Below are 27,517 nucleotides of genomic sequence, written 5' to 3' on the forward strand. Positions count from 1 at the left end.
ACAGAACAAAGAAGTTAGGAGGAGCATGCGTTCTGAGCAGAAGTTGGTTCCTAGAACAGGCTCATTTGCAGATGAAGAATTACTACTGGGTTGTAAAGCAGCAGTTATTTTAATTCTGTATTTGTTGGTGATGTACTATCAGTGATTTTTGTCAGAAGTTTGCATGGTCAGCTTTTAAAAATCAGTTTGCCTGCATGACTCTTCCAATGTTTTGAAAATGAATGGATACAGAACTTGCTGAAATGCTAAAGAGGTAATTCAGCCTTTAAGTGTTTTGAACCTTTATGACATTCAAGTCGAGCAGCAGCTCCATGTCTTTCCCCAGAGCAGAAAGTCAACATGCTACTATTAGCCTAGCACTTAAGCAGAGAGGTTTTATGTTGAGCTGCTACCGATTCCCATGGGACTTTCTTGGCTAAGTAGTGCTCCATTTTAGATAACGGCGGCCTTGTCACTTGATGGTTCTACAATGCTGGTTTAATTTGGCAAGTGGGTTGGCTTACAGGCAGGGAGCGAGTTTTCTTGGCACTTGCTTAATTTAAGGCAGAAAAGCTTATGATGCAATGCAGAATATTAGTGGAACATCTTTAAATACAGTTTTCTCTTTATTGTAAAAAGCAACAACCTTTTGAAAACTAAAATGCATCAATATGCAATGTTAAAAAAATTTTTTTCTATAAGACTACATTTAGTTTTTGCCTCATCAACCTTGAACTATCTTCTGTGTGTAATTGCAAGTGCTTGCATCACCTTAATTAGGAGACTGGCAGCAGTTCAACATAAAGAACTGGATTTAAACCCAATGCACTATTAAAACTATCTTTCAGAAATGTGTTTGCAAGGGTGGGTCTATAAATAATCCTTTCTGGACAGACATTAAAGGATGTGCTACAGGTTTGTTTCTCTTCCTGCTGTTACCTGGCAAAAACATGTCCTCTATTTGCCAAGCTAATTAAATATCCTTATGGAAACTTTTTAAAGAGTAAAACCTGTGTATTTAACTGAGCGAGACACTGTGTTGTGTTACATACAGCGTACAGTTTAAGGTCCCCCGCTTCCTCCTCTCAGCAGGAGTAGGTTCTCACCGTTGAGCTGTCCAGCCGCTGCACCGCAGACGGTCCGACTGCAGGTGGACACAGTGAGACACAAACAAATGTGCTACTTCAGATCTCCAACTCTAGATAGACAAGTAGCATTTTTATTTCCAGTCAACCTGAAAGCCATGAATCACACCAGGGAAGGTTTTGTTTTGAGTGGAAACCACAAATGAGTCATTTTTAGTATTTTGTGAGCGTCACAGACCAGCAAGCACAGAGATTAGAGATGAAGGAACACAGGAAAGCTGTTTCAGTGTCACAGGGAACAAATAGTTAGAGGACACTGGCCAGAAATTGATCTATTCCTAGTCAAGTAGAACAGAAGGCCATTAAAGGGACTGCTTCTAATGAAATCTGTATCCACTTAAAGGACCGTACTGGACCCACTACTATACACAAACTACTTAACAAGGCTGTTTTCAAGCAGTTCATGCAGAAATTTGAACTTGGCACCAGCAAGCAATGTTTTAGTGGGACGTGAATTTCTGGACAAATCAGAACCATTTAGAAAAGATTTACCATATACTATCTATTGCGCTGGCGCTGTTTTTAAAACATTAACCTTCAAAGTTTGATCACTAAAACAATATTAAATATCACATTTGAATGTCAAATCATATTAGACGGTTAAGCTCAAATTTGTGTTCAAATTTATGAGTTTAGACTAAAACAAATTCTCACAATTTCTTTATTTGGAACTTGTTTCAGTTTTGTAAAGTTCATTTCACACAAATAGTTCTACTGGAAATCAGGGTTGACCAAAACAAAATATTTTCTTTTTCTCTTATTTAAATCTGTCCAGATTGGAAAAGAGACATTTGAAACATTTCTGTAGATTCTCAAGCTGCAGCAGACCAGCACTGTCCTTTAATGAAGACCCATTTTAGCCAATGTCTTCTTACCATGAAGAATTGAAGAGTGACAGTTATATTAGAAACCCTCCAGTTAAACATAACTTGCGTATACCTTTTGTTGTTCTTCCAGTGAAAGTTTTAAACCTCTGTAAAACACTCTATAAAGCCTGAATCCTAAGGGTTGTACTTAAAGGTTAAAGTAGAAGAAAATCACTATTTGAAGGAGAGAAACAGCAGGACAGTGGTTGGCAGAAGTTGGGTGAATATGAGAAGGATCATGTAGAATTAGTATGGACGCGGGGCTGACAAGCCCAGAACTTTTGGGGGACATAGCTGACCTTGAAACCAGTCCAAATACATGTCGTCAGGACTGTCATCCAGCACCTCAAAGAGTACTGCAGAGCAGCCGTCGGAGAGAACAAGAGACAGTCAGAATGCTCCTGACAAAGCAGCAGCTCAAACTCCTCCTCAGGTGGGTTGCTGTGATAAAGCTGCTTTTTTAACCTCTGCTGCTTCACTCAAATATCCAGATTTAGAGCATTCTATGGACTAAGTCAAGCCGACAGAAGAAAATTGATGACTCTTACCATCAGGGGGCAGTCTTCTGGAATGACCGGACGTCGCAGTGAGACGGAACCCAGCTGGAAGCGTTTCTGCTGACCCAGGCATCATACTGATGCCGTGGACGTCCCGCGGAGGAAACTGTCTCCGCCAGGAGGGACCCCGGAAGTCTTTGTCATCGCACTGATCAACAGAGAAAGCAAAAACATGTTCTCAGAATATACAAGACATCAAATTTTCTTTGTGAGCTGAGGTTTATGTGAAAAGAAAATAACCTTACAACTAACTGCTAAGATTACTTAAAATAAAAAAGATTAAATAACTTAAGAACTCCAAATACTCCTAACTAACTGTAGTTATTCATCCCTTGTAGTTCATGCTTTCACTTCCCAAGTATGGACTAGTTTGGACTGTCACTTAAAATCCCAACAAAACATTGAAGTAATATTAAGAAGTTCAGTGATTACTTTTGTGAAACACTAGAGGGTGCTAATGTTACTCTAAATGTCAAACTAACCTCTACAACAACTGAAAAACATAAGGAAACCAGCACATTTGCTACTTATTAGACGAAACAGATGAATCTTATTAATCAAACTGTTTTTAATGGGTCTCAATAGCTAGAAAACACAGCAGAACATGTTATAGCCCCAAAAAGCTCATTAACATACAAGCAGTATGGGAAGCTGTGTAACTTTTTTGTTCTTCTTCCCAGAATTGTACTAAAACATAAATTAGTACTGACTTTGTGCTGGTCTGCCACACAACATAGATTTGTTTGTGGCTGTAAAGTGAAAAGTTCACGTTGTGTGAATAGTTTTGCACTGCTTTATGTTTCTGTTTGTGGGTGACACTTCCAGCTCACCTCATCCAGTCTCCTGTCAGTGCCCAGAGCCAGCAGATTATTGTACTCTCGCTCCAAAATCTGACGTGCCTGAAGGACGATGAGTAAAAAAAAGAAATTACATCACGTGCTAATTTTCACAAGTCCAGCTATTTTCAGCAGTGTGGCAACAGAGGCAGCCGTCACATTACGATAGCCATGCCACATGTAAAAGTTACCCATTTAGATGAGCAGAGTGAAAATTGACAGGGCAATGTGCCAGAATGACAGTTGGCAGATCAGCATGTTCTGATTTTGATCCGCCAGCTTCTGAAGGCCAACACCAGTACGTGTGTGCTTTAAGTTTCAAAGTGCCGACAAAGATAACGGTTCATATTTTTAAACCTAGAGCTTTAAAAATCAACGCTTTTCCATATTTGTTGGTAGATATTTAATGTAATTAACATTCACTCTCTAAGACAGGTGGATAAAATCATCTGCAGTACCTGAGTGTTTTGGTTGGGGATCTGGAGAAGCAGAGCCAGGCTGCTGTAGTCAAAGTTGTCGTCAAGGGCAACCAGAGCTCCATGCACGCCGCTCTCAAGCAGGATGTTAGCATAGTCCCGCAGGCCTATACTCTGCACCCAGCGGATGACCCGCTCGTTACTCCACACCAGTACATCTGCAGAAGCAAACATTAGTTTTAGTTTTAAAAAAAATTCAACATCATGACAGAAATGGCTTGAAGATTGTTCTTCTTGCCTCTTATTTCATGCTGACTTTGTTCCCTGCGTCTCTCCAGCTCCTTTCTGTCATAGTTGAGCTTCTTCAGACACATGATTCCATACTGTAAACTTGTTCTAATTTCAGAAAAAACACACAGTGAAAGTTGTTGCACTTTTTGCTAAAAACGTTTTTCACCTTTTTCATACCAAAACCACAACTTTTGATATAGACAGTCCAAGGCCATGTTTAGCTTAACAAACTGACATGTATTTTACTTCCCCCGAACTAAATTAAAAGAAATTGACTGTCAGTGGAAAATGTGAAAAAAGGGGCTGGAATCCTTTGTAAGAAACCATACAACTGATAACATAAGCAAAGTAAGAGTCACTAAGGAAATTCTACTTTTTTACTAGTATAAGTGAAGTACCTGTGGAAGCTGTCCACCATTTTGAGGTGCACCCTCAGGTCCTTCTTGGTGAGGTGGTCCAACATGCGGGCGTCCACCAGGCACTCCATGAAGTAGCTGCGGTACTGAGGTAGTCCGAGACTGGGCAGCCACTCGTTTCCTATCCACTCATGGTTCATGTCCCCATAAGCCAGGGTCTGAGACGAAACGAGAAAAAGTTTAAATAAAAGATGTAGCTTTCTGTAGTTGTGTTGAATGACTTTTAGATACCGGATGAAAAGCTTTTGGCCTTACCTGCGCCCAGCTCCCCTCTTCAGAATCTGACTTCTGACACAACAATACAAAAAAAGAAAAACACAAATTAGGCAATTTTTGGGACAGAGTAAAAAAAAATATTGTAGTTGCTTTAAAAACATTGCTTTATGCTCAGACAACAGGCAAAGTCAAACAGATTTGACCAGTTCCTTCCCTAAAAATCTGCCTTTCCAAAGGCAGGATTATAAATGTGTCCAGATTCTCCTTTTAAGCTCATCTTGCCATTACCTTACATCACAACTCTGTAGAAGTAACGTATGAACAATTGTACAGTCAAGTTTCGGCAGTTCAGATAAACAATATCCAATATTACTGGAATATTAGTTAGTTAGGCCACTTCTTAACTTTGATGTAAGGCAGATGATCAGTCACAGTTTGACTGGAGCTGCGTTTTTAGTGCCAACAGGCTCATTCACACAGAGCTATTAGCTGAAATATCGACATTCCTATCGATGAAGGATGATGCATCTGCATACTGTTCATCTGCTGTACAGTTTTATGACAGACACTCCATTTGTATTGAACTGTTCTTAATATTAATTAAAACTGGATAGAAAATGATAGATCAAGGTCATTTAGGGTTGGAAACACAATTTGAATAAACTAGTTTTTGTGGGGGGTTTTTATACATAAGAGAAACTGCCTTCTACATATATTACCCAGTATATATGGCCTTTTCTTGAAAATGAACTCAGCATATTTATGGCAAAAATATTATTCAAATTTTCAAGGAAATTATTAATACAAAGAGTTTTAAGAGAGATTTTGACTGTCGATCACCATCAATGGCAGCCTTTAATCTACGCTGAGATGTTAACTGTAGCACACTGACGCAGGAAAGAAGTGGCTGACACAGGACACACAGGGACTGACCGTTTTGGAAGGTGCTGCCAGGGTCTCCATCTCCTCATGGGTCACCCATACGTTGCCTGACGGCTACAACGGGCGAAGCCCAAGAGACAGAGTGGCAGTAGAGGTCCAGCAGGAGGGGCAAGCAGTGTTAAAGAAGAAGAGCAGCACCACTGTAAGCCAATAGTGTTATAGCATCATGGTCAGATGATGAAACCCACCAGGGGTCAAAGAAAATATGCAAAGAACAAAAAAAACCAAAAAACACAGTACAGCACAGAACATCTCAATGCTGGCATATAATCAAGTAATGTAAATAAAGACAATGCCATGCAAAAGAAACGTTATTGCATGAAAAGAGAAATATGCCATGTTACTCATCCCTCACCATCCACTTCCTCAGTAAGACAATCTGTAACTGCATTCAGAAGGAGCCCAACAAAAACAAGTGCTTCTCTAAAAAATAAGATTTTGCTGAATCTACCAGTGGAACTGTGGTGCTGTTGAAAATCTCAATTGCACTAAAAACCAAAAATCTAACAGGTGTGTTCAGTCTAAGGCGACTGTTTCAGTCTGACCCTGATTGTTCACTTTCGTTTTTGTTCAGAAATTACCTATAAAATAGAATCCAAGACGCCACATATGAATAGCATCAGACTGGGGATGTGTAGTAAAATTTGAGGAAATCTGGAGCAAAATGGGCAAAAAGATGGGAAAGGAGAGAGGAACCTGGGGGATGAGTACCATCACAGTAACTAAACAATTGGGGAGGAGGGAAGAGTCAAAAAGTGATCAAGCATTTTAGTTACGGGGTTGCATGCAAAAATGCTAACTTTTAGATTTTGTGTATGTGAACCTTTAAAACGGACCCTGTTAGTATTAGGGATGCACAGAAAAATCAACCTGTGCCATCATTTTCTGCTTGATGGGTTCAAACTGATGCCTGCCCATTTGGAAAGTAAAACTAACTGGAATATCTTCTATGACATGTTTAGAGTTGTCTGTAGGTCATTCAGGCTGGAACACTGACATATTACAGTCAGAATGCTCTGTTTTATTTTTCTGAGATTTCAACCTCAGTCTGTCAAGAGACATGCTGGCTGTGGAAATGTTGGAAGCATATTAACCCACTAGAGGGAGCTATAAAAGCAACATGTCTGAATTTCACCAATGTTTAAATCCAGACATTAATCAGAAAAGCTTTGGAGGTAGAAATTGCAACTTTTTCTAAAACTTCCTGTAACTTTGAAAGGCTTAAAACACACTTAGATTTTAAAACATGCAATAAAAGTGATAAAGCTCACAAAAAATACAGATTATAAAAAGATAACCCAGTAGCTACTGTTTGACTCTCTTTTCTTTTCAAAGAAATCTTAAATTATTTTCCAGAAATTATGACTTATTTCTTCCTTCAAGCCAGTTGCAACTTTCCACAAATGTTTGTGACCGTGACTCACGGTTCTGGTGGTGGGCGGGGCCGAGGGGCTGGTGAGGGAGACCATCTCCTGGATGGCCAGACGAAGTTTGAGCCTGTGCAGTGGGTTACTGATTCCAATCTCCCTCTGGATCTCGGTGTCGGAAAGCGCCGACATGATGGCGCCGCTCTTCACGTTGGCACGGCACGCCGCCACGTACCAGGCTGGCATTCCCAACCACAACTGCAGAGAAAACAGGGAGGGCGATGAGGAAATTATTGAATGTCACTATGCTTTCACTTAACTGTTTCATTAACAAGTGATTTATTAACCCCATTTACCATGCTCATATAGACATGAGCTGCTCAAACATTAGTCGATATATTACTGCTGTTTAAATTTTAGCAGATTACTTTGAATATTGTCTCTTTTCCAGCACTTCATACTCTATGATCATCATGTCTTTCACATATTTTTATTTATATTTATTCCTGCTGAAACGTGTCCTTTAAATAACATGTTGCATCAGTCCATTGCTTTTCCATCTTATCATAACAATAACTGAGTGGTGAGATTTAGACCATGTTATCTGGCATTACAACTGTCAAAATGTGTAATGCTTGCAATAAATGTTGACCATCAGCAGCTCACAAATATAACCGCCAGCCTCCAAAATCCCATTTGACTCTATCCTTATGTGGAACAGAATGATGGGAGAAGTGGAGATGTCTTCACCAGGCTGTGTCTTTGCACTGTACAACAGTTATTTTTATTTTAAGGAATGCCATGAATTAATATATTTAAAATCGCTGTTTTGTTTTAATATCAAATTATTGGAAGCAAATCACACCCACTCAGTGCAAGAGTCACTCTTTCTATAGGGACTCAGGGGTTTGAACAGAAAAATGCAGAGGTCGGAATTTCAACAGTTAGACGTTGTCAATAAGTTGTTGGCTTTTCTTTTTTTTTGCACAGATAAGTTGAAAACACGTTTTCAAAACAAAAAAAAGCCTTGCTAAAAGTGTGCTACGATACCAGTCGGCTTTGTGCAAACATTGGTATGCAAGTCTTTTATAAGAATCTTTTTGTATACGGTGTTGTGCATCATGTCTTTTTTTTTTATGTCTATGTGAACCATGAGTCTGTTGAAAAAAGCAATCAAAAAGTCTGTAAGGCGACTGATAAATTAGAAGAGGCTAACACAGAAAAATACACTTGGCCCTCATTTCCTTAAGACTTAAAATCTGTTAACTCAACACTTTGATACTTGAGAGTCAATCAAAGAAATATTAATTTTCTCCATACCCAGGTCTTTTCCTGGAGGAAATTTCTACCGTTATGTTTTTACCCGTACCCCTGGGACCTTGAACACAATCCTGGAAGCTGCCTCACAGTAAATAAAGCTGTAAAGTGTTGAAAAGGTTCAGGTCTGATTCTACCTGTAACAGAAAACGGCATGTACCTCCAGCCAGGCTACAACTGTGGGGCCGTCCCACTGCGCGAACGGTAGTCCTTTCCTCCTTGCCTCCTCCAGAAGCTCGTGCCTGAGGGCAGAGGAGACCTCGAGTGAACATGTGAACTTGTACGTCTCGAACATACAGCCAAGCAGTCTGACACGTCTTATTAAAGATGCTTGCATCCTCACACACTTTTCCCAAATCTATCCAGTAACACTACTGTGCTTTTGTTGTTCTGTCTTGTGTGCATGGAGTTTTTTCTTCCTCTGTGTTTGCAGTGCATGAGAGGTGAGCGCTCCCGCTCGTTTTATCTCCGAGACCAGCCTGTACACCAAGCATGCTGAAAAGGGCAACGCTTTATCATTTATCTCTGTGCTTCCAGAGTGGAGAAGGCACATGAATCTAGCCACACTCTCAGAGATACACACTCTTACACACAGGCATTAAAATTCTACTGCTCAGTAGTATTTCCTACACATTGAACTCTTCATGTTTTTGACATGTTACAATTTCAAACTTCAATGTATTTTATTGAGATTTTACGTAATGGGTAGATGGTATATGAAGTCATAAACAAAGTCCCTAGCTTTGAACATCTTACAAAAAACTGGAGTAAATAAACCTTTCACTTATGCACCACTATGTGCTGAAAACAAAATCCACCCACAAAATACACTAATGTTTGTTGTAACATGAAAAATATGAAAAACTAAAAAAGAGATGAACATATTTAGAAGATCATATATTAAGATACCATAACCCATTTGAGTGTTTTCTTGACAAGAGGCTAACAGCACGTGCCGAGCATCAAACCAAACATCCACCTGGATGACACTTCACTGCTCAGTGGAGATAACACACCACAAATCTAAGCAGGATTTCCAAACACTCCCAGTTCAACCACTCACACTTTATTCTGCTGATACTGATTTTTTGTTTTTGTACTCGTACAAAGATATTTTTGATGCAGTGTTTGAATTATGCAGCAGGGTATTTTATGTGCAACTTTTGCTCTGATTTTCTGGGCTGCGCTCCATGGTTTTGTTTAGCAGGTGGTGAAGTGCATCCTGAGAGAGCTGAGTAAGGTTTCGCTTTGCCTCACTTGGAGCCGACCTAGTCAGCGTGATGTAAATCGCACCTTATTGACCAGAAGCAGCGAATAGATCCCTTTAGTTTGTCATGCACACGGCTATTACTGAATCCTCCCACACTGAGATGGAGGGTTGTTTAACAGCCAAAAGCGCCTTACAAACACATCCCCATACCTACATACAGAAATAAATCATTATTCTGTTTTGTGAACACATTTCATAACAAAAAACTCAACAAGCCATTCCTTAGGTGTGTTGTCAAAGGGCTTGACAAATTGAAGGAGTGGGCAAATAAATAAACATGATTTATGTAGCACCAAAGCATTAAAGGCCTTAGTACAGTGAAAAGGTGCCTTATCACAACATACAGTGGGCTTGCAAAAGTATTAACACCCCTTAAACTTTTTCACAATTTGTCATTTTTAAGCTACAAATTTCAAAATGTGTTAGTCTAACACAAAGTAGTGCATAGTAACTATAATCGCTCCATTTTATTTTACACAAGAATCTAAAAGGTGTGGCATGCATTTGTATTTAAGTGGATATGGATGGATGTTTTCCATTTGCGCCACAGAGCTCTATGAGACGCTCCTGCTTTAAACCTCTGCTCCACGTTATCTGGTGTGTCGCTTTGTCTTCAAAATGTTGCCTACCAGCAAACATCTGAGGCCAGCTGGATTTATACTAGAGCTGGTACTTCAACATGTTCATTTTAATGAACTGATTCCAAGAAAAATGAACAAAATTTAATCGCATTTAATTGCAGTGTGGAATGTAAATGTTCCAATATGCCATCTGAACTAGTATTTAAATAACTTATCAGACATATATGTAATTAATTACCAGTTCATACTTGATTATATCAATCTGCCAATCCAGGAGTCTCATTCATTTTCTTTGGCACTGATTGGCAGAGAAAAGAGACACTGTGGATGTTACCTTCTGTGGTAGTTTGCATTTCCATCTGTGAATATTAATAAATAGTAAGGCATATTAGTTATAATACGTGCGCAGTTATAAACATTCTTAGAGAGGGTTTCAAGTATTTTCTGGATTCCATCTATTTGTGGGCAGTTGTGGTCCTTAACCCCTGCAGATACCCTGGGCCCCACAGAATGGGGGACTTTATTTAAAATGTTCTACATATGGAGGTTTTTCACTCAAATGCAACGTATTTAAAGAATGACACAACTAACAGTTGAACACTTCTGAATATATAACTAAATGACAAAAAGTATTTTCCATTTTAAGCCTTTTTTAGTGAGAAAAATGCTAAATATGTATAATTTTTCCCATCTATCATATTAAATCTGAATAATATGCATTTGAATCTGAGGTTGTAGAATTATAAAAATGCAAAAAAGTTCAAGTTGCATGAATGCTTCTGCAAGGCACTATACACAGCAAACAAAAAGCCTACAGATGGTAGAAGAAATGTGTTCATCCAAATACAACCAAGTACATTCACCGTCTTAATCTATTTGGCAAATGGGGGAGATAGTTGATGTTTTATGTTCAGCCTGCGTCTAATGCATGGTGAAATACATCCACTGAACATAGCTGGGGAGAGGGAAGTCAGGAAAAAGTTATGATAAATAAAAAACTGAAAAAAAAAACCCTTAAACACACCCATAACCAGATACTGTAGCTGGTTACGTCACACACAGAGAAAGACAGAGACACATAAAAGGAGAGAAGAGAGTTTGGGTGTGAAAATTAAGCCCCAGTTTTAGCGGCGGCACAACCTCTATCCTGCCGTATGCGCAGCTGCCATTGAGCTGTAGAAAGGGGGATGGGGGAGGAAGAAACATCTTCAGATGGTAAATGAAAACAGAAAGAAAGCAATGGCTTCGTTAACAGCCACAAAGAAAGGGTAGATAGATAAGAGACGTCAGCTTTGGCATCGGTTCTTTCAGGTCATGGTTGGACAGACAGGAGAGATGGCAGACAGCGCAAAAATGGCTCAAACAACGGTCATATCCAGGAGGTCAGTTAGACATCCTCACAACAACTTACCCGCTTTGTTAGAGTCAGAGGATGATGAAAGGAAGAGGAAGGGTCAGAGAGAAAGAGGGGGAGAAAGAGCGACGGGGAGACAAAAGTACACAAATGTTAATGAGATAAAAGGCAATTAACAAAATGACTTTAAAAACACACATGCACACACACGCACTCACGCCAACACGTCTCACTATGGAGGACATTCGTTTAACAGGAGCATCTGTAGACCAGTGAAAGAAAATGTCGTCTTCTACACATCTCGTGCAGCAGAGGGAATGAGAAACAACAAGAACACCCCCAAACCCAACTTCCATGGCCTTACATTCAAATGCTCAGTTACATTCAGGTACTTTTTGAAGGAAAAATACACAACTAGTCCACAATGACATCACAGCGTTTAGTTTGATCGATCAAGATGCTGAAATGGAAAGAAAGTGCAGGCAGCTTATAATGGCATGCAGTGTGGAGGAGGCACCAAGATGCAGGGTGGTGGCGAGGCCCGGGTCCCGGACGCCGCTATGGAGAAGTCGGTGCGGTGGAAGGAAAACAGCACATTTGTCATACAACAACCACTTTATATTGACCAACTACATGGGAGGCAAAGTTATTTGTCATGACAACTCAATGTGCACTTCGAGCAAATGACATTCATCATTTGGCACCGGAGCATGGCAAATGCACACACACCCCCACACACCAACACACACATACTGCATATTGTGTACACTCTGAAGTGTAATCTATGAGTGCTGGGTTGGGAAAGCCGCCTATAGCTTCCAAATTGACAGAGCACCTCTATGGGATTAATTGGCTTTTCAGGCTGGATCAATAGTCTGACTCTATGTTTGAATACAGCAACACTGATATCCGCTCCTGGACACTGATCTGGCTTCTGCTGTCTATTGACTCTGTTCTCAGCATCAGATTTACTATTTCATACAGTGAAGTGAATGCTAGAGGATCAGGTAAACGCCGGAAATAGAGGCCGGCTGTGTTTTAAAGAATGGATTTGACTGTACAGTAGCAAGAAGTGTATTTTAAAAAGAGAGTGTGTGCTAACGTTGCTCACATTTTAACACATTTCTAATTAAAATGGTGGTCAAAGCAACTCATGATCTTACTTCTTTTTCAATCTGCGGTCCTTCTCAGCCTGAGTTCCCAACTTGCCCATCCCCATGTCCTGGCCCGACGCGTCTAGGTCCATCATTGTGGCTGATAAAAACAGGAGAAACAATACATTTTAACATTTCAATACATAAACGGCAACAAGAAATTTATCAAACTACTGTTACCATCTAGTTTCTTCATGTGAATCCCATAATAGAACTAGACCTTTTAATACATGTGATTTATTTTGTTTTTTGTGATGTGTACATGATGAAATATTCTGACACTGCTGTATTTTTAGCAGGCACTAACATAAGCAACACTAAGAGCCCACTTGTGTTGTCTTGTTTAATGTCACGCACAAAATTACGATTTTATGTAGGCAAACAAAGATATGTCGTCTCATTTCCTGTGCAAGACATTTACCGTCTGTGAGAGTGATTAATAGCTTTAATCATTCTTTTTAGCCTCACATGGTGCCCATTAAGCAACGTGTTAAAGACAGAAGCTGACTTCAATTTTCTGTACAGTTAGTATAATTTAAAAAGTTTGCCATGCAATTCAGTTGTGGCTTATTTAATTTTGATGTCGACATTTAAAGAACATTCAGTAAAGTGACAAAGAAGGACCACAAGACATAAAAGTAAGGCTTTCATTTTCTAGTTTTGTACATATATTTATTCATGAAAATAGTGATTTACTTCTGTCTATTTCATAATTTCTAAACACAGGTTCAAACTGTTCTGTATGCACCCTGCCCCCAAAAAACCTTAGCACCATCAAAAACTGTAGCACTTAAATATTTTGCTTCACCATTTCTTATATTATTCACACTTTTTCTTCTTCTAGGTTATAAAGCTTGAAACAACTTTAATACTTTTTAAATTGTACCCAAAATTCTGAAAGCACCACTGACCTTGTGGATCTACCATGACCTGTCTGTGTGCTAGATGTGCCAGTCTGCCTTTTTCCTTTTTGCCGAACAAGCGTCCGATGGAGGATTTGATCCCTTTCTTCTTCGGCTGTTTGTGCAGGGAGTCTTGGCTGCTGGCTACGCTACTTAGGGCACTGGCTTCAGCCTCCAGAGAAGCCACAATCCTGAGGGCAAAAATTTAAATGGACTATGCTAGTGAGAAAGAAAGATTTACAAGTCTTATTTATAAATATTTGAGCAGAAAACGTACCCTCGTGCATCGTTGTGCGAGGAGGCTGGCAGTGTGTGCGTCATTCGTACAGTGCGCGGCGTCGGAGGAGGCGACGTCTCGCATTTGATGGTGGCCTTGTCCTCTCGGCCATCCTCCTCCACGGCTGCTATCTGAGGGACGGGGACAAAGGGGAGCAACATGAATCAGGAATACCTGACTGCAAGCAAGCCAACAGTTCCTTCATGGTGCCATTACAGCCACCATTAAACTATGAGACCTGAGTGTAAATAGGTTTATCAAATGTGCTGCTGCCTGTACCTTTCTCCTGTGTTTCCTCAAATCACTGGGCTGCAGAATGGAGAGATAAAAAAAAGGATGTTAATATTGATGTGTCAGTATGCATGTGTGAAAACAAGGATGAAACAGTAAACGGCATATAAAAAGGTTGGCACTGAATATAAACATCATGCACTGGTAGAAACCTATGAGCCGTTGCCAAACCAGTCATTTGATCAACCTCATGAAAGCCTTTAAAAGAAATGCATTTACACATCATAACCTTGTGTAGCTGTGGTGGATTTGCATTAAATTCTTATTTTTAGAACTATTAATTCCTTTTGGTCTCATCTGGACTGTTAGAACCTTCAGTCAGTAGGCAGACTGATGTGCAGAACATGCCATTGTCTCTTCCTAAAGGAACTGCAAACAAAAAATGTTTGAAATTGTCTGATTTTCATCATGGTTGTTCCTGATATGTGACCAGCCAGTTGTAAACTCAAAAATTGCATCTTTTTTAAATTTTTAAATCACCCTGTACGCTGAGTGGTTTCACCAACAACATTCTTTAGTACCTATGTTAGTACTGAGGGACTCTTTTTAGCAGCAATTGTACAAGTAACTGCTACAGTTACTATTTTTGTTGGAATATAAATGTACCTCACTCAGCTGATGGTCAAATATTTTAGTAGAAAGTGATCAGGACTTTGCCAACAGTTTTCCACATGCAGAATATTTGTTTAAATCACATTCATCAGTGGAGTTACAGTTTTAAGGAGGATGTGAGTGGATTTTTAATGAGATCAACTAAATACTATTATCACTGCATGAACTATCTGCAGCATCTAATTAAACTTCAGTCTTGGGAGAAGAAAAACGTTTTGCGTTCAAGCTGCTACTTAGCCTCACAAAAGTTTTTAAAAAGTCCTCCAAACTTCTTCATACAGTTTTCTTAAAGTTATTGAAGGTCAGAGCAACTAAATTTACTCACATCTTCTGTAATTTCATGAGGAGTATCTATAAAGACACAGGAAACTTCAGCTAAAATCCCATTTTTGTCAATATACTTGGCTATGAGTAAATTGGGTCATTTTTGTTGCTGAATCACTTTCAAACCACCAAGATTAGACATCAAACATAAAAAGTTTTGTATCTAGGCATACGTGTGATAGGAAGGGGTTGGGTGCGACAGTTTGCATCTTACCAGAGTCATCACTCCCATGCGCTCCATGTCCCGTGCCGGGCTTCTGGGGTCTAGTTTAGGGGTGGAGTGGCCACTGGGTGGGGAAGATGAGGCCAGGGAGGAGGCAGTGGCGGAGGCAGTGATGGAGGTTCCATGGTGGTGCATACGAGCCAGGTTAAGACCTTCCAGGCTGACGCTGGCCACCCGGTTCTCAATCTCCTCCGCTCGCAGCTCTGTTGATTCCTTCTCTTCCTGGATCAGCCTGAACGAAGAATGATTTGGAGGGCATTTATTGTGTTGTAAATGTTTTGTAGCAGAGAACTTAAAGCAGTCATATGAGGATTTTAGTTGGTAATAACAGTCCCTGTTGTGGTAAATTGTGCACATTTAGAGGGCTCAATGCCAAGAGAGCGAGACTGTTCCAGAATTTACTGTTATGTTCTGGTCTTCAGGGTGTGCTTCGAAAAATCTGCACAAAAGCCCCGGAATACCTTCAGACTGAAGGCGAACTAATTAAGGGCTAAACATAAGATAATCCATTTTAAGTATATCCAGGATCTAATTCTGTAATTAGCTAAGAGGAAAACTCAGAGGATTCATGATCCTTACATTGAGTCAGACTAAAATCAAGTGGCTGCAGAAGGAATGTTGATCTGCTTCTGTTGGGGTGAATGCAAATCAGCAACAAGCTTATTGACACTCCTTGAAATAAAGTGAAGTTGTGCTTCAGGCGATGAATACTGATCAGCACATTTTTATTACAGCACTAGGAACTAAGAGGCAGATCACTTCCCAAAAAATATTGTTAGGAAGACATGAAATTTCTGGTATTGTTTTTAGGGATAGAACAAAAGATGATTAGTTACATACAAATATAAAATGTATGATGCACTTAAAAAAAAGAAAAGAGTTTTTGTTATCAAGTGCATACTGAAGCAGAGTTGAATACTGAAGCAAAGAAAGCTAAAATTCTGATCTGTTCTTTGAATGGCGAAGTAGTGAAGCAACTAAAGGAAGTTAGAAACTTACTCTGAAAATAATGGAGCAGAATTTGAAAATAATTCTTGAGCTAAGCTTGGATATTGGTGTGTGTGAGGTACCGAATCTCCTTGTTGATGGCATCCAGCTGCTCTTGGAGCATCATGGCCAGAGTTTGTGCATCGGAGTGGCCGCTGGGGGAGAGAAGGTCCATGGAGCTAAACAACGTCTCCCTGTCGTCGTCGTCGATGTCCGACATCTCGGTGTCGCTCTCAAAGTGGTGGCCTCCCAGAACTCCAAGCTGCTGAGAGCGCCATTCGTGCTCCCCTAGCGATTTTGCCTGGACATGGACACAAAATAATTTCTAACAACAAAAAACGCATATTCTTGGGAAAAGGTTAAGTGAGTTATGCTTAAAATGATTCACACCACTGGCAGCTTCAGGTTTATTTCCTTCAAAGAAAAGGCTTTTGATATTAAATGAGAGAGGGATCTTTATAAAGACAATAAAAGACAATTGGTGACAGGTTTAAACTTCCACTAAAAACTCAAAAGTTGTCAGTTTGCAAGAAAAATTAGGCATAAAGGCATAAGGCATACAAGTATACTATTAACGTTAAAATATTCTCATACACTAAGGTCAGAAATTTGTAAGAAAAACAAAACATCAAATTTTATCAGAAAAATCTCTTTACTAAGAAATTTCTGATTTCATAATGCCAGAGAATCTTAGTTTTTCGGTTTTTTCTTTCTAATTTATGACAGAATGTCAAGTTTTTTCTTGGGATTATGTAAAATTTAAAAGTTAAGGAGCTTTTACTCCATGGAAACATATTTTTTTCTTTCACCTACAAAGACCCTACTGTTCTGTCGTATCGCTCAAATGAACAAGTATAAATAAAAAAATGCTTTGCTTGCATTTTAATAGATGACATGTCAAATTACTTGGCCCCATTTAAATAATCACTAAAAAATGGTATCACAGCTAAACTTCAAAACGTTCCTGTAATTGGCTCATCTTGCCAACCCAATTTATGTAGAAGGCTGTTACTTTTATTTGACTCGTTACATGAACCGCTTCCTTCAGAGTGATGTATATTTTACTTTGATGGGTTTTTTTTTACCTAAAGCAAACAGTTGCAGGTGAACTGCAGTGAATGCACCTCACCTTTGTTTCCCGTAAACCTACTCGCCCCCTTCTCGGCCGGCGGATGACTTTGGCTGAGCGGTAATGGTCCGACTGGGTTTCCGCCAGAGATCCCAACGAGAAACGAAGCTCAGCTGATGTGTCAAGATGAGGCCTAAAATGCACATTTAAATCAAGCATCAACTTCGCTGCATTGTTACCCTAAAACAAAGCCAGCTTGTGTTTAAAGTGAGGTGGAAAATGAAGGATGAGAGACGGAAAATGTTCAGTTAATCAGGCAGTAAACCAATCACAACTTCCCTCAAGCAGAATGAATGTTCATGGTCTGTGCCTTTAAATTGTCTATGGCCTAGATTAGCATTGCTGATGTAAACACACCAGTGTTCTAATATTTAAAGTTCATGGTGCATAAAATAAATATCTGTAGGAATACCAGAAAATCAGTGAAAGCAGCATTGCCAACTGTGGTATAACAGAGTGAATCAGATGCTTCCTATAAACAGAAATAATATATAATTTAATATCTTCACACTTTAACTGCATCTTTAACCTATGTTACAATAAACACATCCTATACAAACTGTGACAAAATGCTCCTTCTGCATGTTTACTTACAATAGTCAATGGCAGCGACATATTTATAACTATTTTTTAATGTGCCTAAACCAAAGACATCATCATTTGGATTTTCAGCCACAACATGCAACACTTTGGATCACATGTTTATGTTTCACTGTAAGAGAAATGACAGAGCAGCATGTGTATGTAGCAGGCCCAACACAAAGGGATTCACACTAGCAACCTACCGAGACAGCGTGGGTTCTGTGAGGGAGCCTGCCCTCAGTCTGTATTGGTCGAGCTCCAATCTCAGCTTCTCAATCTCCTCTGCCAGCTGAGACTGGACAAAACAAATTATCATCATTATCAATGAACTAGAATGTTTTTTATGTGCATTAGGAACAATAGAAAACTACGTTAAATTAGTCAAACATCTGAACATAAAAAAAAAGTCTATGATGCAAAAGTCTTACAAGACAACTTTCTATTTCACTGTTATTGTTGCTAAGCTTATTTTTTCTGATTAAAATCAAGACAACTACTTTAAACGTGCAACATACTTTTTCATGTATAGACTCTTCATACTGTTTTCTGTATCCATCCGAGTCCTGAATTAACATGTTCTGCAAAGATGAGAACAAACGGCAACAATCAGTCACTGAGAACCGATATGAACGAGTCGACACTGCGCTGTCAGCCATCTGCAGACCTTCTCTTCCAGAGCTGCCATTCTCTCCTTCAGGTGAAGCTGCAGGCGCTCGTTCGATTCAGTGAGGAGTCGATCCACTGTGTCCGAAAGTCGCTTGTTGTGCTCTTCGTTCATCTTTTCTCTTTGTCGTGCCTAGAGGGTAAAATACAGCAATGACCAAACTGAGCTGAGTCACTTATACATTTTATAATATAGTGCTAAAAAAGTCATTGTGATTGTTTTAGTAAGTTTCATTAAAAAAAAAACTTAAAAATATCTAAAACCTCTTGCACTTTGGTGACCCTTGTGAAAAATCCGACTAGTCACATTGTTCTGACCTCTTCTAACTTATATTACACATTTTTAAAATAATATTAGTAGCTGAATATTATGTGGAAAACAAAAAAACCCCAAAAGGTTGCAGTTTGCTGGCAAGTTTCACTTAGTAGGAGACAAATGAAGAGTCAATGATCTAATCATTTAAATGAACTGGGTTATTTTTTAAACCCAGTTAAAAAAAAAAAAAAAAAAAACTGCAACAAAATTTTGGAAATATTCACTTTTAATCTTTTACTGTTTTTATAATTTTCATGCACTCTTCTATGGGTAACCAAAATATGACTTTATACTTTTGTGTCAGCAAGAATAGATGTATTTATTCTTTTGCCTGTAAATTTTGATTGTATTTTTAATACTTTTTCTAGAAATCATTTTACATTCAAGGTCCATGAAAATGCTTGTTTTGTGCTCTTTTTTAAAAAAAAAATTCAAATTATGTCCCAGAATGTCATATGCAGATCTCTGTGTTTAATTTTCACTCCATGTCAATTGTATCTGAGCAGTAGGTGTCATGGAGACATTTAATCATCAAAGCCACATTTAAAAAGGTCAAATCATTAAAATACCCACGTTATGATTTTTAAAACTAAAAGAAAGGACAGCAATTAGCCTTTAAAGTTTGATTAAAGCTAAATAAACTAATTCAACTTGTGTGATGTTCTAACCAAACTACTTGTTTGCCTTATATTCTGGTTAGACCAACAAACCTTATTATATCCAGATGTGGATAAATTTATAGGTATTCCATTTAGATTAATGGTCTAGAGAAAATCTACTAAACAACAAAATAACATTCTGTCCAATTTATGGAACTCCTCTCATTTTCTTGAAAATGTGACTTTTTTTTGTAGCAATCCTTTATATTCTCAAGGTTAAAAAAAAGAAGTGAAGTTTGTTTCACCACAAGGTTCAACAACAACCCACAATAAAACTGGAGATCAGTAAATTTAGTAAAACAGTTCACTGTTGGAAAGTTGTATCTTATTTTTATTTATTTAATTTGTTTTTGGAGAGTTGTATCTTGGCTTCGCAAAGTCACCATAGCAACCATTAGACATCGTCTACATATCAACAAGTGTCCTTTTCTATCCTACTGTCACAATAATATAATATAAATCCGGCTGACTTTCAGAAAACTAAAAAATTGTTCTAAAACTCATTACTTCTTCTTAAGATGGCTTGTTTCCCTTACTAGATAAATATGTTTATCTGACTGAGGGAATTGTTCTTCCACAATAAAATATTTTAAAGATTTCTTTGACACATATGTACTATGGGTGAGAAAAAAGTGGATAGCACTCTATATATGTTCAGTTTTCACTTATTCAAATGGTGTAAAAAGGAGCAAAAAGATCCATTTTAAACTGTCTGGCATTTCTGTATGATGCAGCAAATTGTGACAGTGTAACAGAAATGCTGTGAAGATTTTAATCCTAAAATAAATTTGACATGGCTGGATGATTTGTGAGCACTACTCTTTCAGCAGAGCGTGTGAACCACACATTTGGTCAGGCTTCAGCGGTGATAAATCCAAAAAATGTGTCATCGGTTGTTGTCACATCAAACTGGCTGCCTGGTTAATGTTGCCTGGCACGACTCCTCCGCAGTGACTCACCCTGAGCAGCTCCTGGTTTTTCTCCTCCAACTGGCACTCCAAGTGCCTCATTCGCTCCTCAATGCTCCCGTGACGCTCCTCCGCCTACAGATGGATTAAAACATAGAGGGGACAGAAAGAAGGGCCACAATAATGTGCCTGTTTGAGAGCAGAAAGGGCAGCAGAAAAAAAAAGCAGAGACGGCTACAAAAGCAAAGCCCTGAACCAGAAAGTGAGAAACAGATATAGTTTAAAAAGCATAACTAGGGAGAGCAATCTGAAAGGAAGAGTGAAAAGGGACAAGATCACAACCACAATGAAAAGGACTCCATAAAAGAGGAAGAAAGCCTCTCCAGCACAGCAAAGTAAGAGCTCCAGCTAGGCGTGCCATGCAGTTGTCCCACTGGTGGCCGAACAGCCAGAGCAGAATCCCAGTAACCGACTGCTACTAAACAATGTTCACTACAGGAGCTGGAATTCCCCGTGGGTCTACCTTCCTAAGAATGGAGTTCATGTCTTCAAGCTTAGCTTCCATAATAAAGTGATAATCATCAGGGGAGGAGGAGGAGCTGGAGACAGACTATGCGGTCGAGGAAGAGGAGAAGGAATACGTTGAAATGTCATGGCGTGACACACGGGAGCACAGGAGCATCTAGAGGTCAGGGTGTCTGTGGGAATGTGCGTACAAGTTTGCATTCCTACCTTGGTGAGGGCGGCTATCCTCTGGGCAAGTTCTGCCTCCACCTCTGGCAGCGTCTCCGCCTTCCTCATGGTCTGCTGCAGCTTCTGCTCTGCAAGCTCCAGCCTCTCCTGCAGCTGCCGATTCTTCTCCTCCATCTGGACACAAACAGCAACACCAGGATTCACATAAGCACCGTCGTTTGTTTCAGTCGGTGTTTATTAGCAGCACATGCTGAGTCCTGGTTGATCCGTCGGGTCTGCACAGCCTTGACGAGGAATTTATTGTTCTTTGAAAATGTTCACATTTTGTCACATTACAACCACAAATGACAAATGTCCTTTAACAGGTTTTAAAGCTCAAAAGCTTTTGGCCATATAGAAGAGCATCTATGTGTTAGTATCCAAGGTTTGCCACTAATTTTCACGTTTCTGTAGGTCAGGACTTTGACTAGACCATTCGAACACATGAGTAGGATTTGATCTATTGTAAGAATTTTCACAATTTTTACCCCTGACTTGTCTGATGCGATACTTTGTAAACAACAAATAAACAAACGTGTATCTGTCTTCTTTCACTTAACAGCTACTTTATTTTAGTTTATCACATAAATTGTAAAGAAAATAGATGCACGTTTGTGATTGTAATGTGACAAAGAGGGGTATGAATACTTCTGCACTGTGCGTCTAGAAAGAATAATGTGAAACTCCAGACCTCAGTTCAAACACAATAAAATTTTAAGAGACAAAAAATGTGTTATTTGAAAAATTGGTTTTCAATTGACATTGAAGCCATTTTGTTTCCATTCACTGTCTACTGTCCTGTCTATTTATTTCCATTAAGACCATTTGTATTTTCCTAATGTTCTGGCCAACAAAAGGTGAAACAAACAAACAAAAAAACTTTAATCTCCCTTTTCTTTTCACTTTATCACCAGAAATGCATTGTTGTTAAACAAAACAAGAAAAAAATCATCCTTTCTTGGAAAAAATGTTACTGAAGTTCTGAAAAAAGCAGCAACTCTGCATGTGCCAATTACAGTTTATAACTAGCAGATACTTACCATGACTAAGCATTTTTATAAGGTGTTTTTCATAAATACACAAATGAAGCTCAGTGTTGCCGAGTGACATATCTCCCTGATGTGTGTCAAGACTTTTGTCCTTGCTCTTTATGGAGCGCTGAGCAGCATGACTTTGACTCGGATGGCAGCCTTTGCTTTCAGTGACAGATGCTTTGATCCCATAAGCATCAAGCCTGGCAGCTCAATATGCAATCATTTGACTGGAGTGAGCCAAGAATGTGTTGTTTTCTGATATTTTCAGTTTGGAGTCCCATCAGTTTTGAGGTCACACTGGGGAATCATGGCAGTCTGCTTTTGGTTTGTAACTTGCCCCCCAAGATGAGCTTCTGCGAGTATTTTTGGCCGTTTTGCTTGCCATATCCTCTCATAGCTTCATCTTTCTGGACCCATGGCCAAGTCTGCATTCCCTCAACACCTTATCTTCAAACATCACTGGGTATCCTGAGCTTCATCTGCTGCCAACAGGACAAATGGACTCACTGCACAGCCTGTGATGGAGTGTTGGAGCAGGAGCTCAAAATACTGAAGCTATATGTTACCTAAGTTCTGATGTCTAATATGCTGTTAAAACTAAAAACTTAAAATATTAAAGTTTTCAGATGCTTTCCCATGATTAAATTTGATATAGGTATTCTCAATAATTATATAACTAAATGTGATTAAAATGGAGTGAAGTAAAACTAATTTCAGCTTCTGCATAGAGTTTGCACATTAATACCTAAAGGCAGAATAATGAGCAGTCAAGCATACAGGAAACACTGGAAAAAGTGAGATTCAGCTGATCCAGTACTGTGCATTCACAGGTATAAAAAAGCTATTTTTGATGAAACCTCTGAAAATGTTTAACTATTGCAAACCAGCATTTCCAGCAAAAAAACAGGAAATGTTATTCTTTTTCCATCTATGTTTCATTAGGATGAAGAAACACAAAAGGGAATCCAAACCTCCATTTAGTGTCGCCTGACTTGAAGTACTTTAACACTTAGATGATTTGTGACTTAGAAAACGTCTGTAGTGATCAGACCCGTTATCAGACACGTGCACTGCTCCAGATTGCTCTGTAGTGATCTTACACAATGTCAAGAAACTTTTTAACGGTCCAACCTCAGGGAAAAATCTAAGATACACAAAACCAGGAGTACCTCATAGTAAACTGGCTTCAGAGTCTACCGAGATCTTTGAGTTATTAACCTTCAAGCCTTTTTAGATCCTCAGCAGTTTTTACCTACCTGTCTAAGGAATGCTTCTTTATTGGCCAACTCATTCTCCAGCTTGTCGTTGATGTCGTGCACAGACGTGGCTTCTCGCTGCGCGCTCAGGTAGCGCTTCTCCAGCGTGACGATGCGTTCCTCCATGTCCTCCTTCTGGCACATGACCTTGCGCACAATTATCAGTTAGAACAGTCAAGATCCTGGTGTTTATTTTTTACTTCTGTGTTAGATCAGAACTTTAGTTGTTGCTTATGTTTACTGCATGTATAGAATGCATGAAAATACACAACAAAATATACTTTCATAGAGTAAAATAATAATAAAAAAAAGAACACTTGTGCAGAATTCTCTAAAGCTGCACGAAATGAGTTGGGAAACTACAGGTTCAATCTCAAAAAGCAAAAACTGACTTCTGCATGAGCGAAGCACAAAGCCAGTCAGACTCCAAAGAGAAGGAATATTTTTAAAGACAGAGACACAGATTTGAACTTAACTGCAACAGAGTTCTGCTTCACAGTCACGGCACTACCACAAAGACTATGAGAGTTAATTTCCTGCACAAAGAACTGCAGGAGACAAAAAAGCTTACATTGTTTTCCCAACTAAGCAATAAGAAATAGTCATCCTGAAAGGGCGGATAGATATTGCAGCTCTCAGAAATGACAGATAACGGTGATAACAAGTCATCTTTCCAATAAGGCTGCAATAAATGCCTCAGCCTGCATTGTTAGCAATCAATAGTAATTTCAGCGGTGGTTCAAAGGGGTATCAACCTATATACATAGGCACAGTGGACAAGTACACAGCTGTGCTATTGTGCTGTCAGCTATTGGAGAATTATTTTCTTCATATTCTCTGCTGTATCTTGCAGTGTGCTAAATATTTGCAAGCCAGCAATTAACATATTAGAAATGTAGACATTTTTACAGCATTTTTAAGAAGGTATGCAGATATTTGCTATAGATTGAGATTAAAACCAGATGAACACATAAACTTTCTCATTGTCAAACATCCATAAAAAATGGCCAAACTTTCTTATATTTGCTAAATACCATGAGAGAAAATTATTGTAAAGCATTTTAGCATAGATGTGCACATTCAAAGTGGCTTTAAACCATTTGGAAAACACTTTATGACGGACTTGTGGCTTATAAAGCAACATTTGCAACATTTAAGCACCTTAAAACGCTACATCAGATCAGTCCATGAGGAATAGGCCAAATTTTCAGCAAACTATGTATTCTAGCGTTTAGAAAAATACATTTTCTAACTGGGCTAACAGAGAGAAAGTTTAGTTTGATTTGATTTCAAATAGTGAGAAAAATGTCCATTTATTCAGGGCATGGACACATTTGATTTGATATGCCAGCTTTTTCACACCACTGCAAGGGTTCTTTCATGTCTTTTTTCTCCCCAACTTAGAAATATGCATGTTTTCCACTTTTCTATGTGTGCATACAGTGTGTATGAATGTGCATGTGCTTTTACTTCTTTGATGTCTCTCTGGTACTTGTTGTTCATCTCCTCTGACTTGATGAGGTCTTTGCGGGCAGTTTCCAGTTCCTGCTCCACCTCGGACACCCTGGAGGACAGAGAGGACATGCGCTCCTTCATCTGGGCCAGCTCGTAATTCTGCTTCTCCAGCAGATCCTGCAGCTCCACCACCTGGCTAGCCTCGCGGGCCGACTCCAGAGAGCCGTTGGACAGACGCTAGAGGGAGATACAACAGGTATAAGGTCGAAAACTGACATTTTTCAACCTATGCTGTGCAGCTGAAGAAACTGTTTTTCTTTAAGAATGAGTAGAGATCATTAAGCATCTTGAGGACAAATAAGAAAAGGTTCACAGTTTATTTGAGAATTGTTATGCTTTAACCTAACCATGAACTTTTGGAGAATTTCTGATTTATTTAAATTGAAAGCTGTTTAAAAGTTGACTCATTAGCATAGCACCAGAAACAGAAAACAGAAATGGAAGATGACTGATTTATCTCCAAAATGAACCACTGTCTCTTTTTTATTTAGCAAATGTTTAGGTGTTTTAGTGCATAGCCGCAGCATGCAGTCTTTACAGAGTTTAGTTAGTTTACAAAGTAAAGTCAAATTTTAGAGATTACATCTTCAGATAAAGGTGATTTTGGTTCAATACTAGCAGAATGTATATAAAATTTCCCATCCATCGGCTGAAACTTCTATACCTGTCTATCTCTCACAAAAGTTTATTTTTACCTCATAGCAATAAAGATTTGGTAGATAAAATACGATAAACACTTAAGGAATTATGAGTGAGAACAGAAAACAAAAGTATTAATGATTTCTAAAAATAAAAGAAAGCGTGACCTTTCCTGCCCTTGACCTCTTCCTACCTGCCACATTAAGGCCACAGCCATGTATATTTTACATCACAGGACAGGCTGTCACTCTCGGCTAATGGTGTTTGCAGCAGCGTCTCTGTCAGTCCTTGTGACTGCAGTGACGCTGAATGATTAAACCTCTCCACCACTGCAAGGTTAAAACTTTGCCTTCGTCTTATCATATGAGAAACACGCAGCTAAACATTAACATGTTTATATTCCTTTATTTTATCTCCACAGAACAGAGCAGATGATAACCGTCTTCTCATTACCTCTCGTCTCAGCATGCGCACTCTTCATCTCTACTCTCCACAGCCGCCTATTCTCCTCCCCCAAGCTGCAGCCTGCACAGGACCAGCCAAGTAACAGCTTTCCCATTGAGCTAACCAACTATCCAGCTGCCTGTCTGCATGTAAATATTTTTAGCATCAGATATGAGGTTTGAAGTTCTGATGTTGCCGATATAAAACAAAATCAGTGTGGTGTAGTGAAACAAGACGCAGTTCCATGAGTTTTGAAGTTAGTATTCCAAATTGACAGTACATTCAGTAAAGGAGGGTAGGATGATCATGACTTCCAAGTGGATTTCATTGACCAAGATGTCAAATGAATTATGCCAAAGTCAAGTTACAGCTCAAAAACTGCCTAAATTTAGTTCATAGTCCTCTTAATGAATGCAGCAGAATTTGGACGAGTGTCAATAGTTTTCATCGACTGCTTGGTGCACAAAGACGTTCTTGTCAGCTCCCTGAAAGAAGATAACCAGCCTTTCTTAAAAGAAAGACAAATTTGTCTCTTAAGGAAATATATTTGCATGACATTGTTGGATTTTGAAATTTTCTTTATTCCCTTTAAATAAATGTCTCACAGTACTGTTTATTTTTATTTAGAGTCAGAAACCTGAGATCCGGCGACGCTCACCTTGCCGTGGAGCTTTTGTTGCGCTTCACTGCCCTCCAGTAGGTCATCGCCTCCTTCACCGGACGCGACTTTCCTCTGAAGGTGAGCATTTTGCTCTCGTAAGGCCACAATCTGCACGACCATAAACACAGGTATAAATTGAAAATATTCATTACTCACAGAGCCAATGGTGCACAATGTTTAAAATGACAGATATAATAATGTGACTTTACACAATCAGCTAGTAGAACATGTACATTACAGCAGGTCACTGCAGAGGAATTTACAGAACAATGAAGCTGGAAGTCTCATAAAATCACAGCACATCACCATGGATATGACCAGCAATAATGTTTACATTCAGTTCCTTAGTGACACAATGTTTATCTCTTAAGCGACTCCTGCACATATCTTCTGTATATACAAAGTGCTTCTTTATTTTTCAAACAAAATCCTTTAAAATTACCTCCAGACTCAAACTGAATGCTTCTCCTTGGATCTCTAAAACCAGAGCTGAAGCAAATACCCGAGTCCAGAGTCCTCTGCATTAGTATTTACTTTAGTTCAGCTTTTTAAAAGAGTTTTCTTTTAGAGTTTCCTTGTGATTTCATTTAATTCTCCTAATAACAACAATGTAAGGCTACAATTTGGACGACAGTCTTCTCAAGGTAAACAGAAAA

The 27,517-nt window shown here is 39.1% G+C and overlaps 1 protein-coding gene across 10 annotated transcripts in view; it reads right to left on the reverse strand.

The window, feature by feature from the left end:
• Positions 1-27,517, reverse strand: part of ppfia2 (PTPRF interacting protein alpha 2) — a 120,761-nt gene that overhangs the window by 1,328 nt on the left and 91,916 nt on the right. For 3 of the 10 annotated variants that reach the window (XM_032588781.1, XM_032588780.1, XM_032588788.1), the window contains 27 exons: positions 26,859-26,969; positions 25,073-25,294; positions 23,603-23,749; positions 21,313-21,447; positions 20,632-20,715; positions 18,699-18,830; positions 18,550-18,612; positions 18,238-18,329; positions 17,453-17,585; positions 16,407-16,624; positions 15,328-15,568; positions 14,166-14,195; positions 13,887-14,017; positions 13,619-13,800; positions 12,717-12,807; positions 11,611-11,613; positions 8,509-8,590; positions 7,089-7,289; positions 5,656-5,718; positions 4,762-4,794; positions 4,489-4,664; positions 4,098-4,195; positions 3,842-4,017; positions 3,378-3,446; positions 2,539-2,695; positions 2,290-2,346; positions 1,032-1,123 (listed from right to left, as the gene is read on the reverse strand). In XM_032588781.1, coding sequence (XP_032444672.1) covers positions 1,065-1,123; positions 2,290-2,346; positions 2,539-2,695; positions 3,378-3,446; positions 3,842-4,017; positions 4,098-4,195; positions 4,489-4,664; positions 4,762-4,794; positions 5,656-5,718; positions 7,089-7,289; positions 8,509-8,590; positions 11,611-11,613; positions 12,717-12,807; positions 13,619-13,800; positions 13,887-14,017; positions 14,166-14,195; positions 15,328-15,568; positions 16,407-16,624; positions 17,453-17,585; positions 18,238-18,329; positions 18,550-18,612; positions 18,699-18,830; positions 20,632-20,715; positions 21,313-21,447; positions 23,603-23,749; positions 25,073-25,294; positions 26,859-26,969 — 3,186 coding nt within the window. In that variant the 3' untranslated portion in view covers positions 1,032-1,064. The remainder of the gene's footprint in view (positions 1-1,031; positions 1,124-2,289; positions 2,347-2,538; positions 2,696-3,377; positions 3,447-3,841; positions 4,018-4,097; positions 4,196-4,488; positions 4,665-4,761; positions 4,795-5,655; positions 5,719-7,088; positions 7,290-8,508; positions 8,591-11,610; positions 11,614-12,716; positions 12,808-13,618; positions 13,801-13,886; positions 14,018-14,165; positions 14,196-15,327; positions 15,569-16,406; positions 16,625-17,452; positions 17,586-18,237; positions 18,330-18,549; positions 18,613-18,698; positions 18,831-20,631; positions 20,716-21,312; positions 21,448-23,602; positions 23,750-25,072; positions 25,295-26,858; positions 26,970-27,517) is intronic. The other 7 variants (XM_032588789.1, XM_032588790.1, XM_032588783.1 and 4 more) reach the window with 6 other exon arrangements.

The sequence above is a fragment of the Xiphophorus hellerii genome, chromosome 17 (genome assembly GCF_003331165.1).
Source record: "Xiphophorus hellerii strain 12219 chromosome 17, Xiphophorus_hellerii-4.1, whole genome shotgun sequence".
Lineage (NCBI taxonomy): Eukaryota > Metazoa > Chordata > Actinopteri > Cyprinodontiformes > Poeciliidae > Xiphophorus > Xiphophorus hellerii.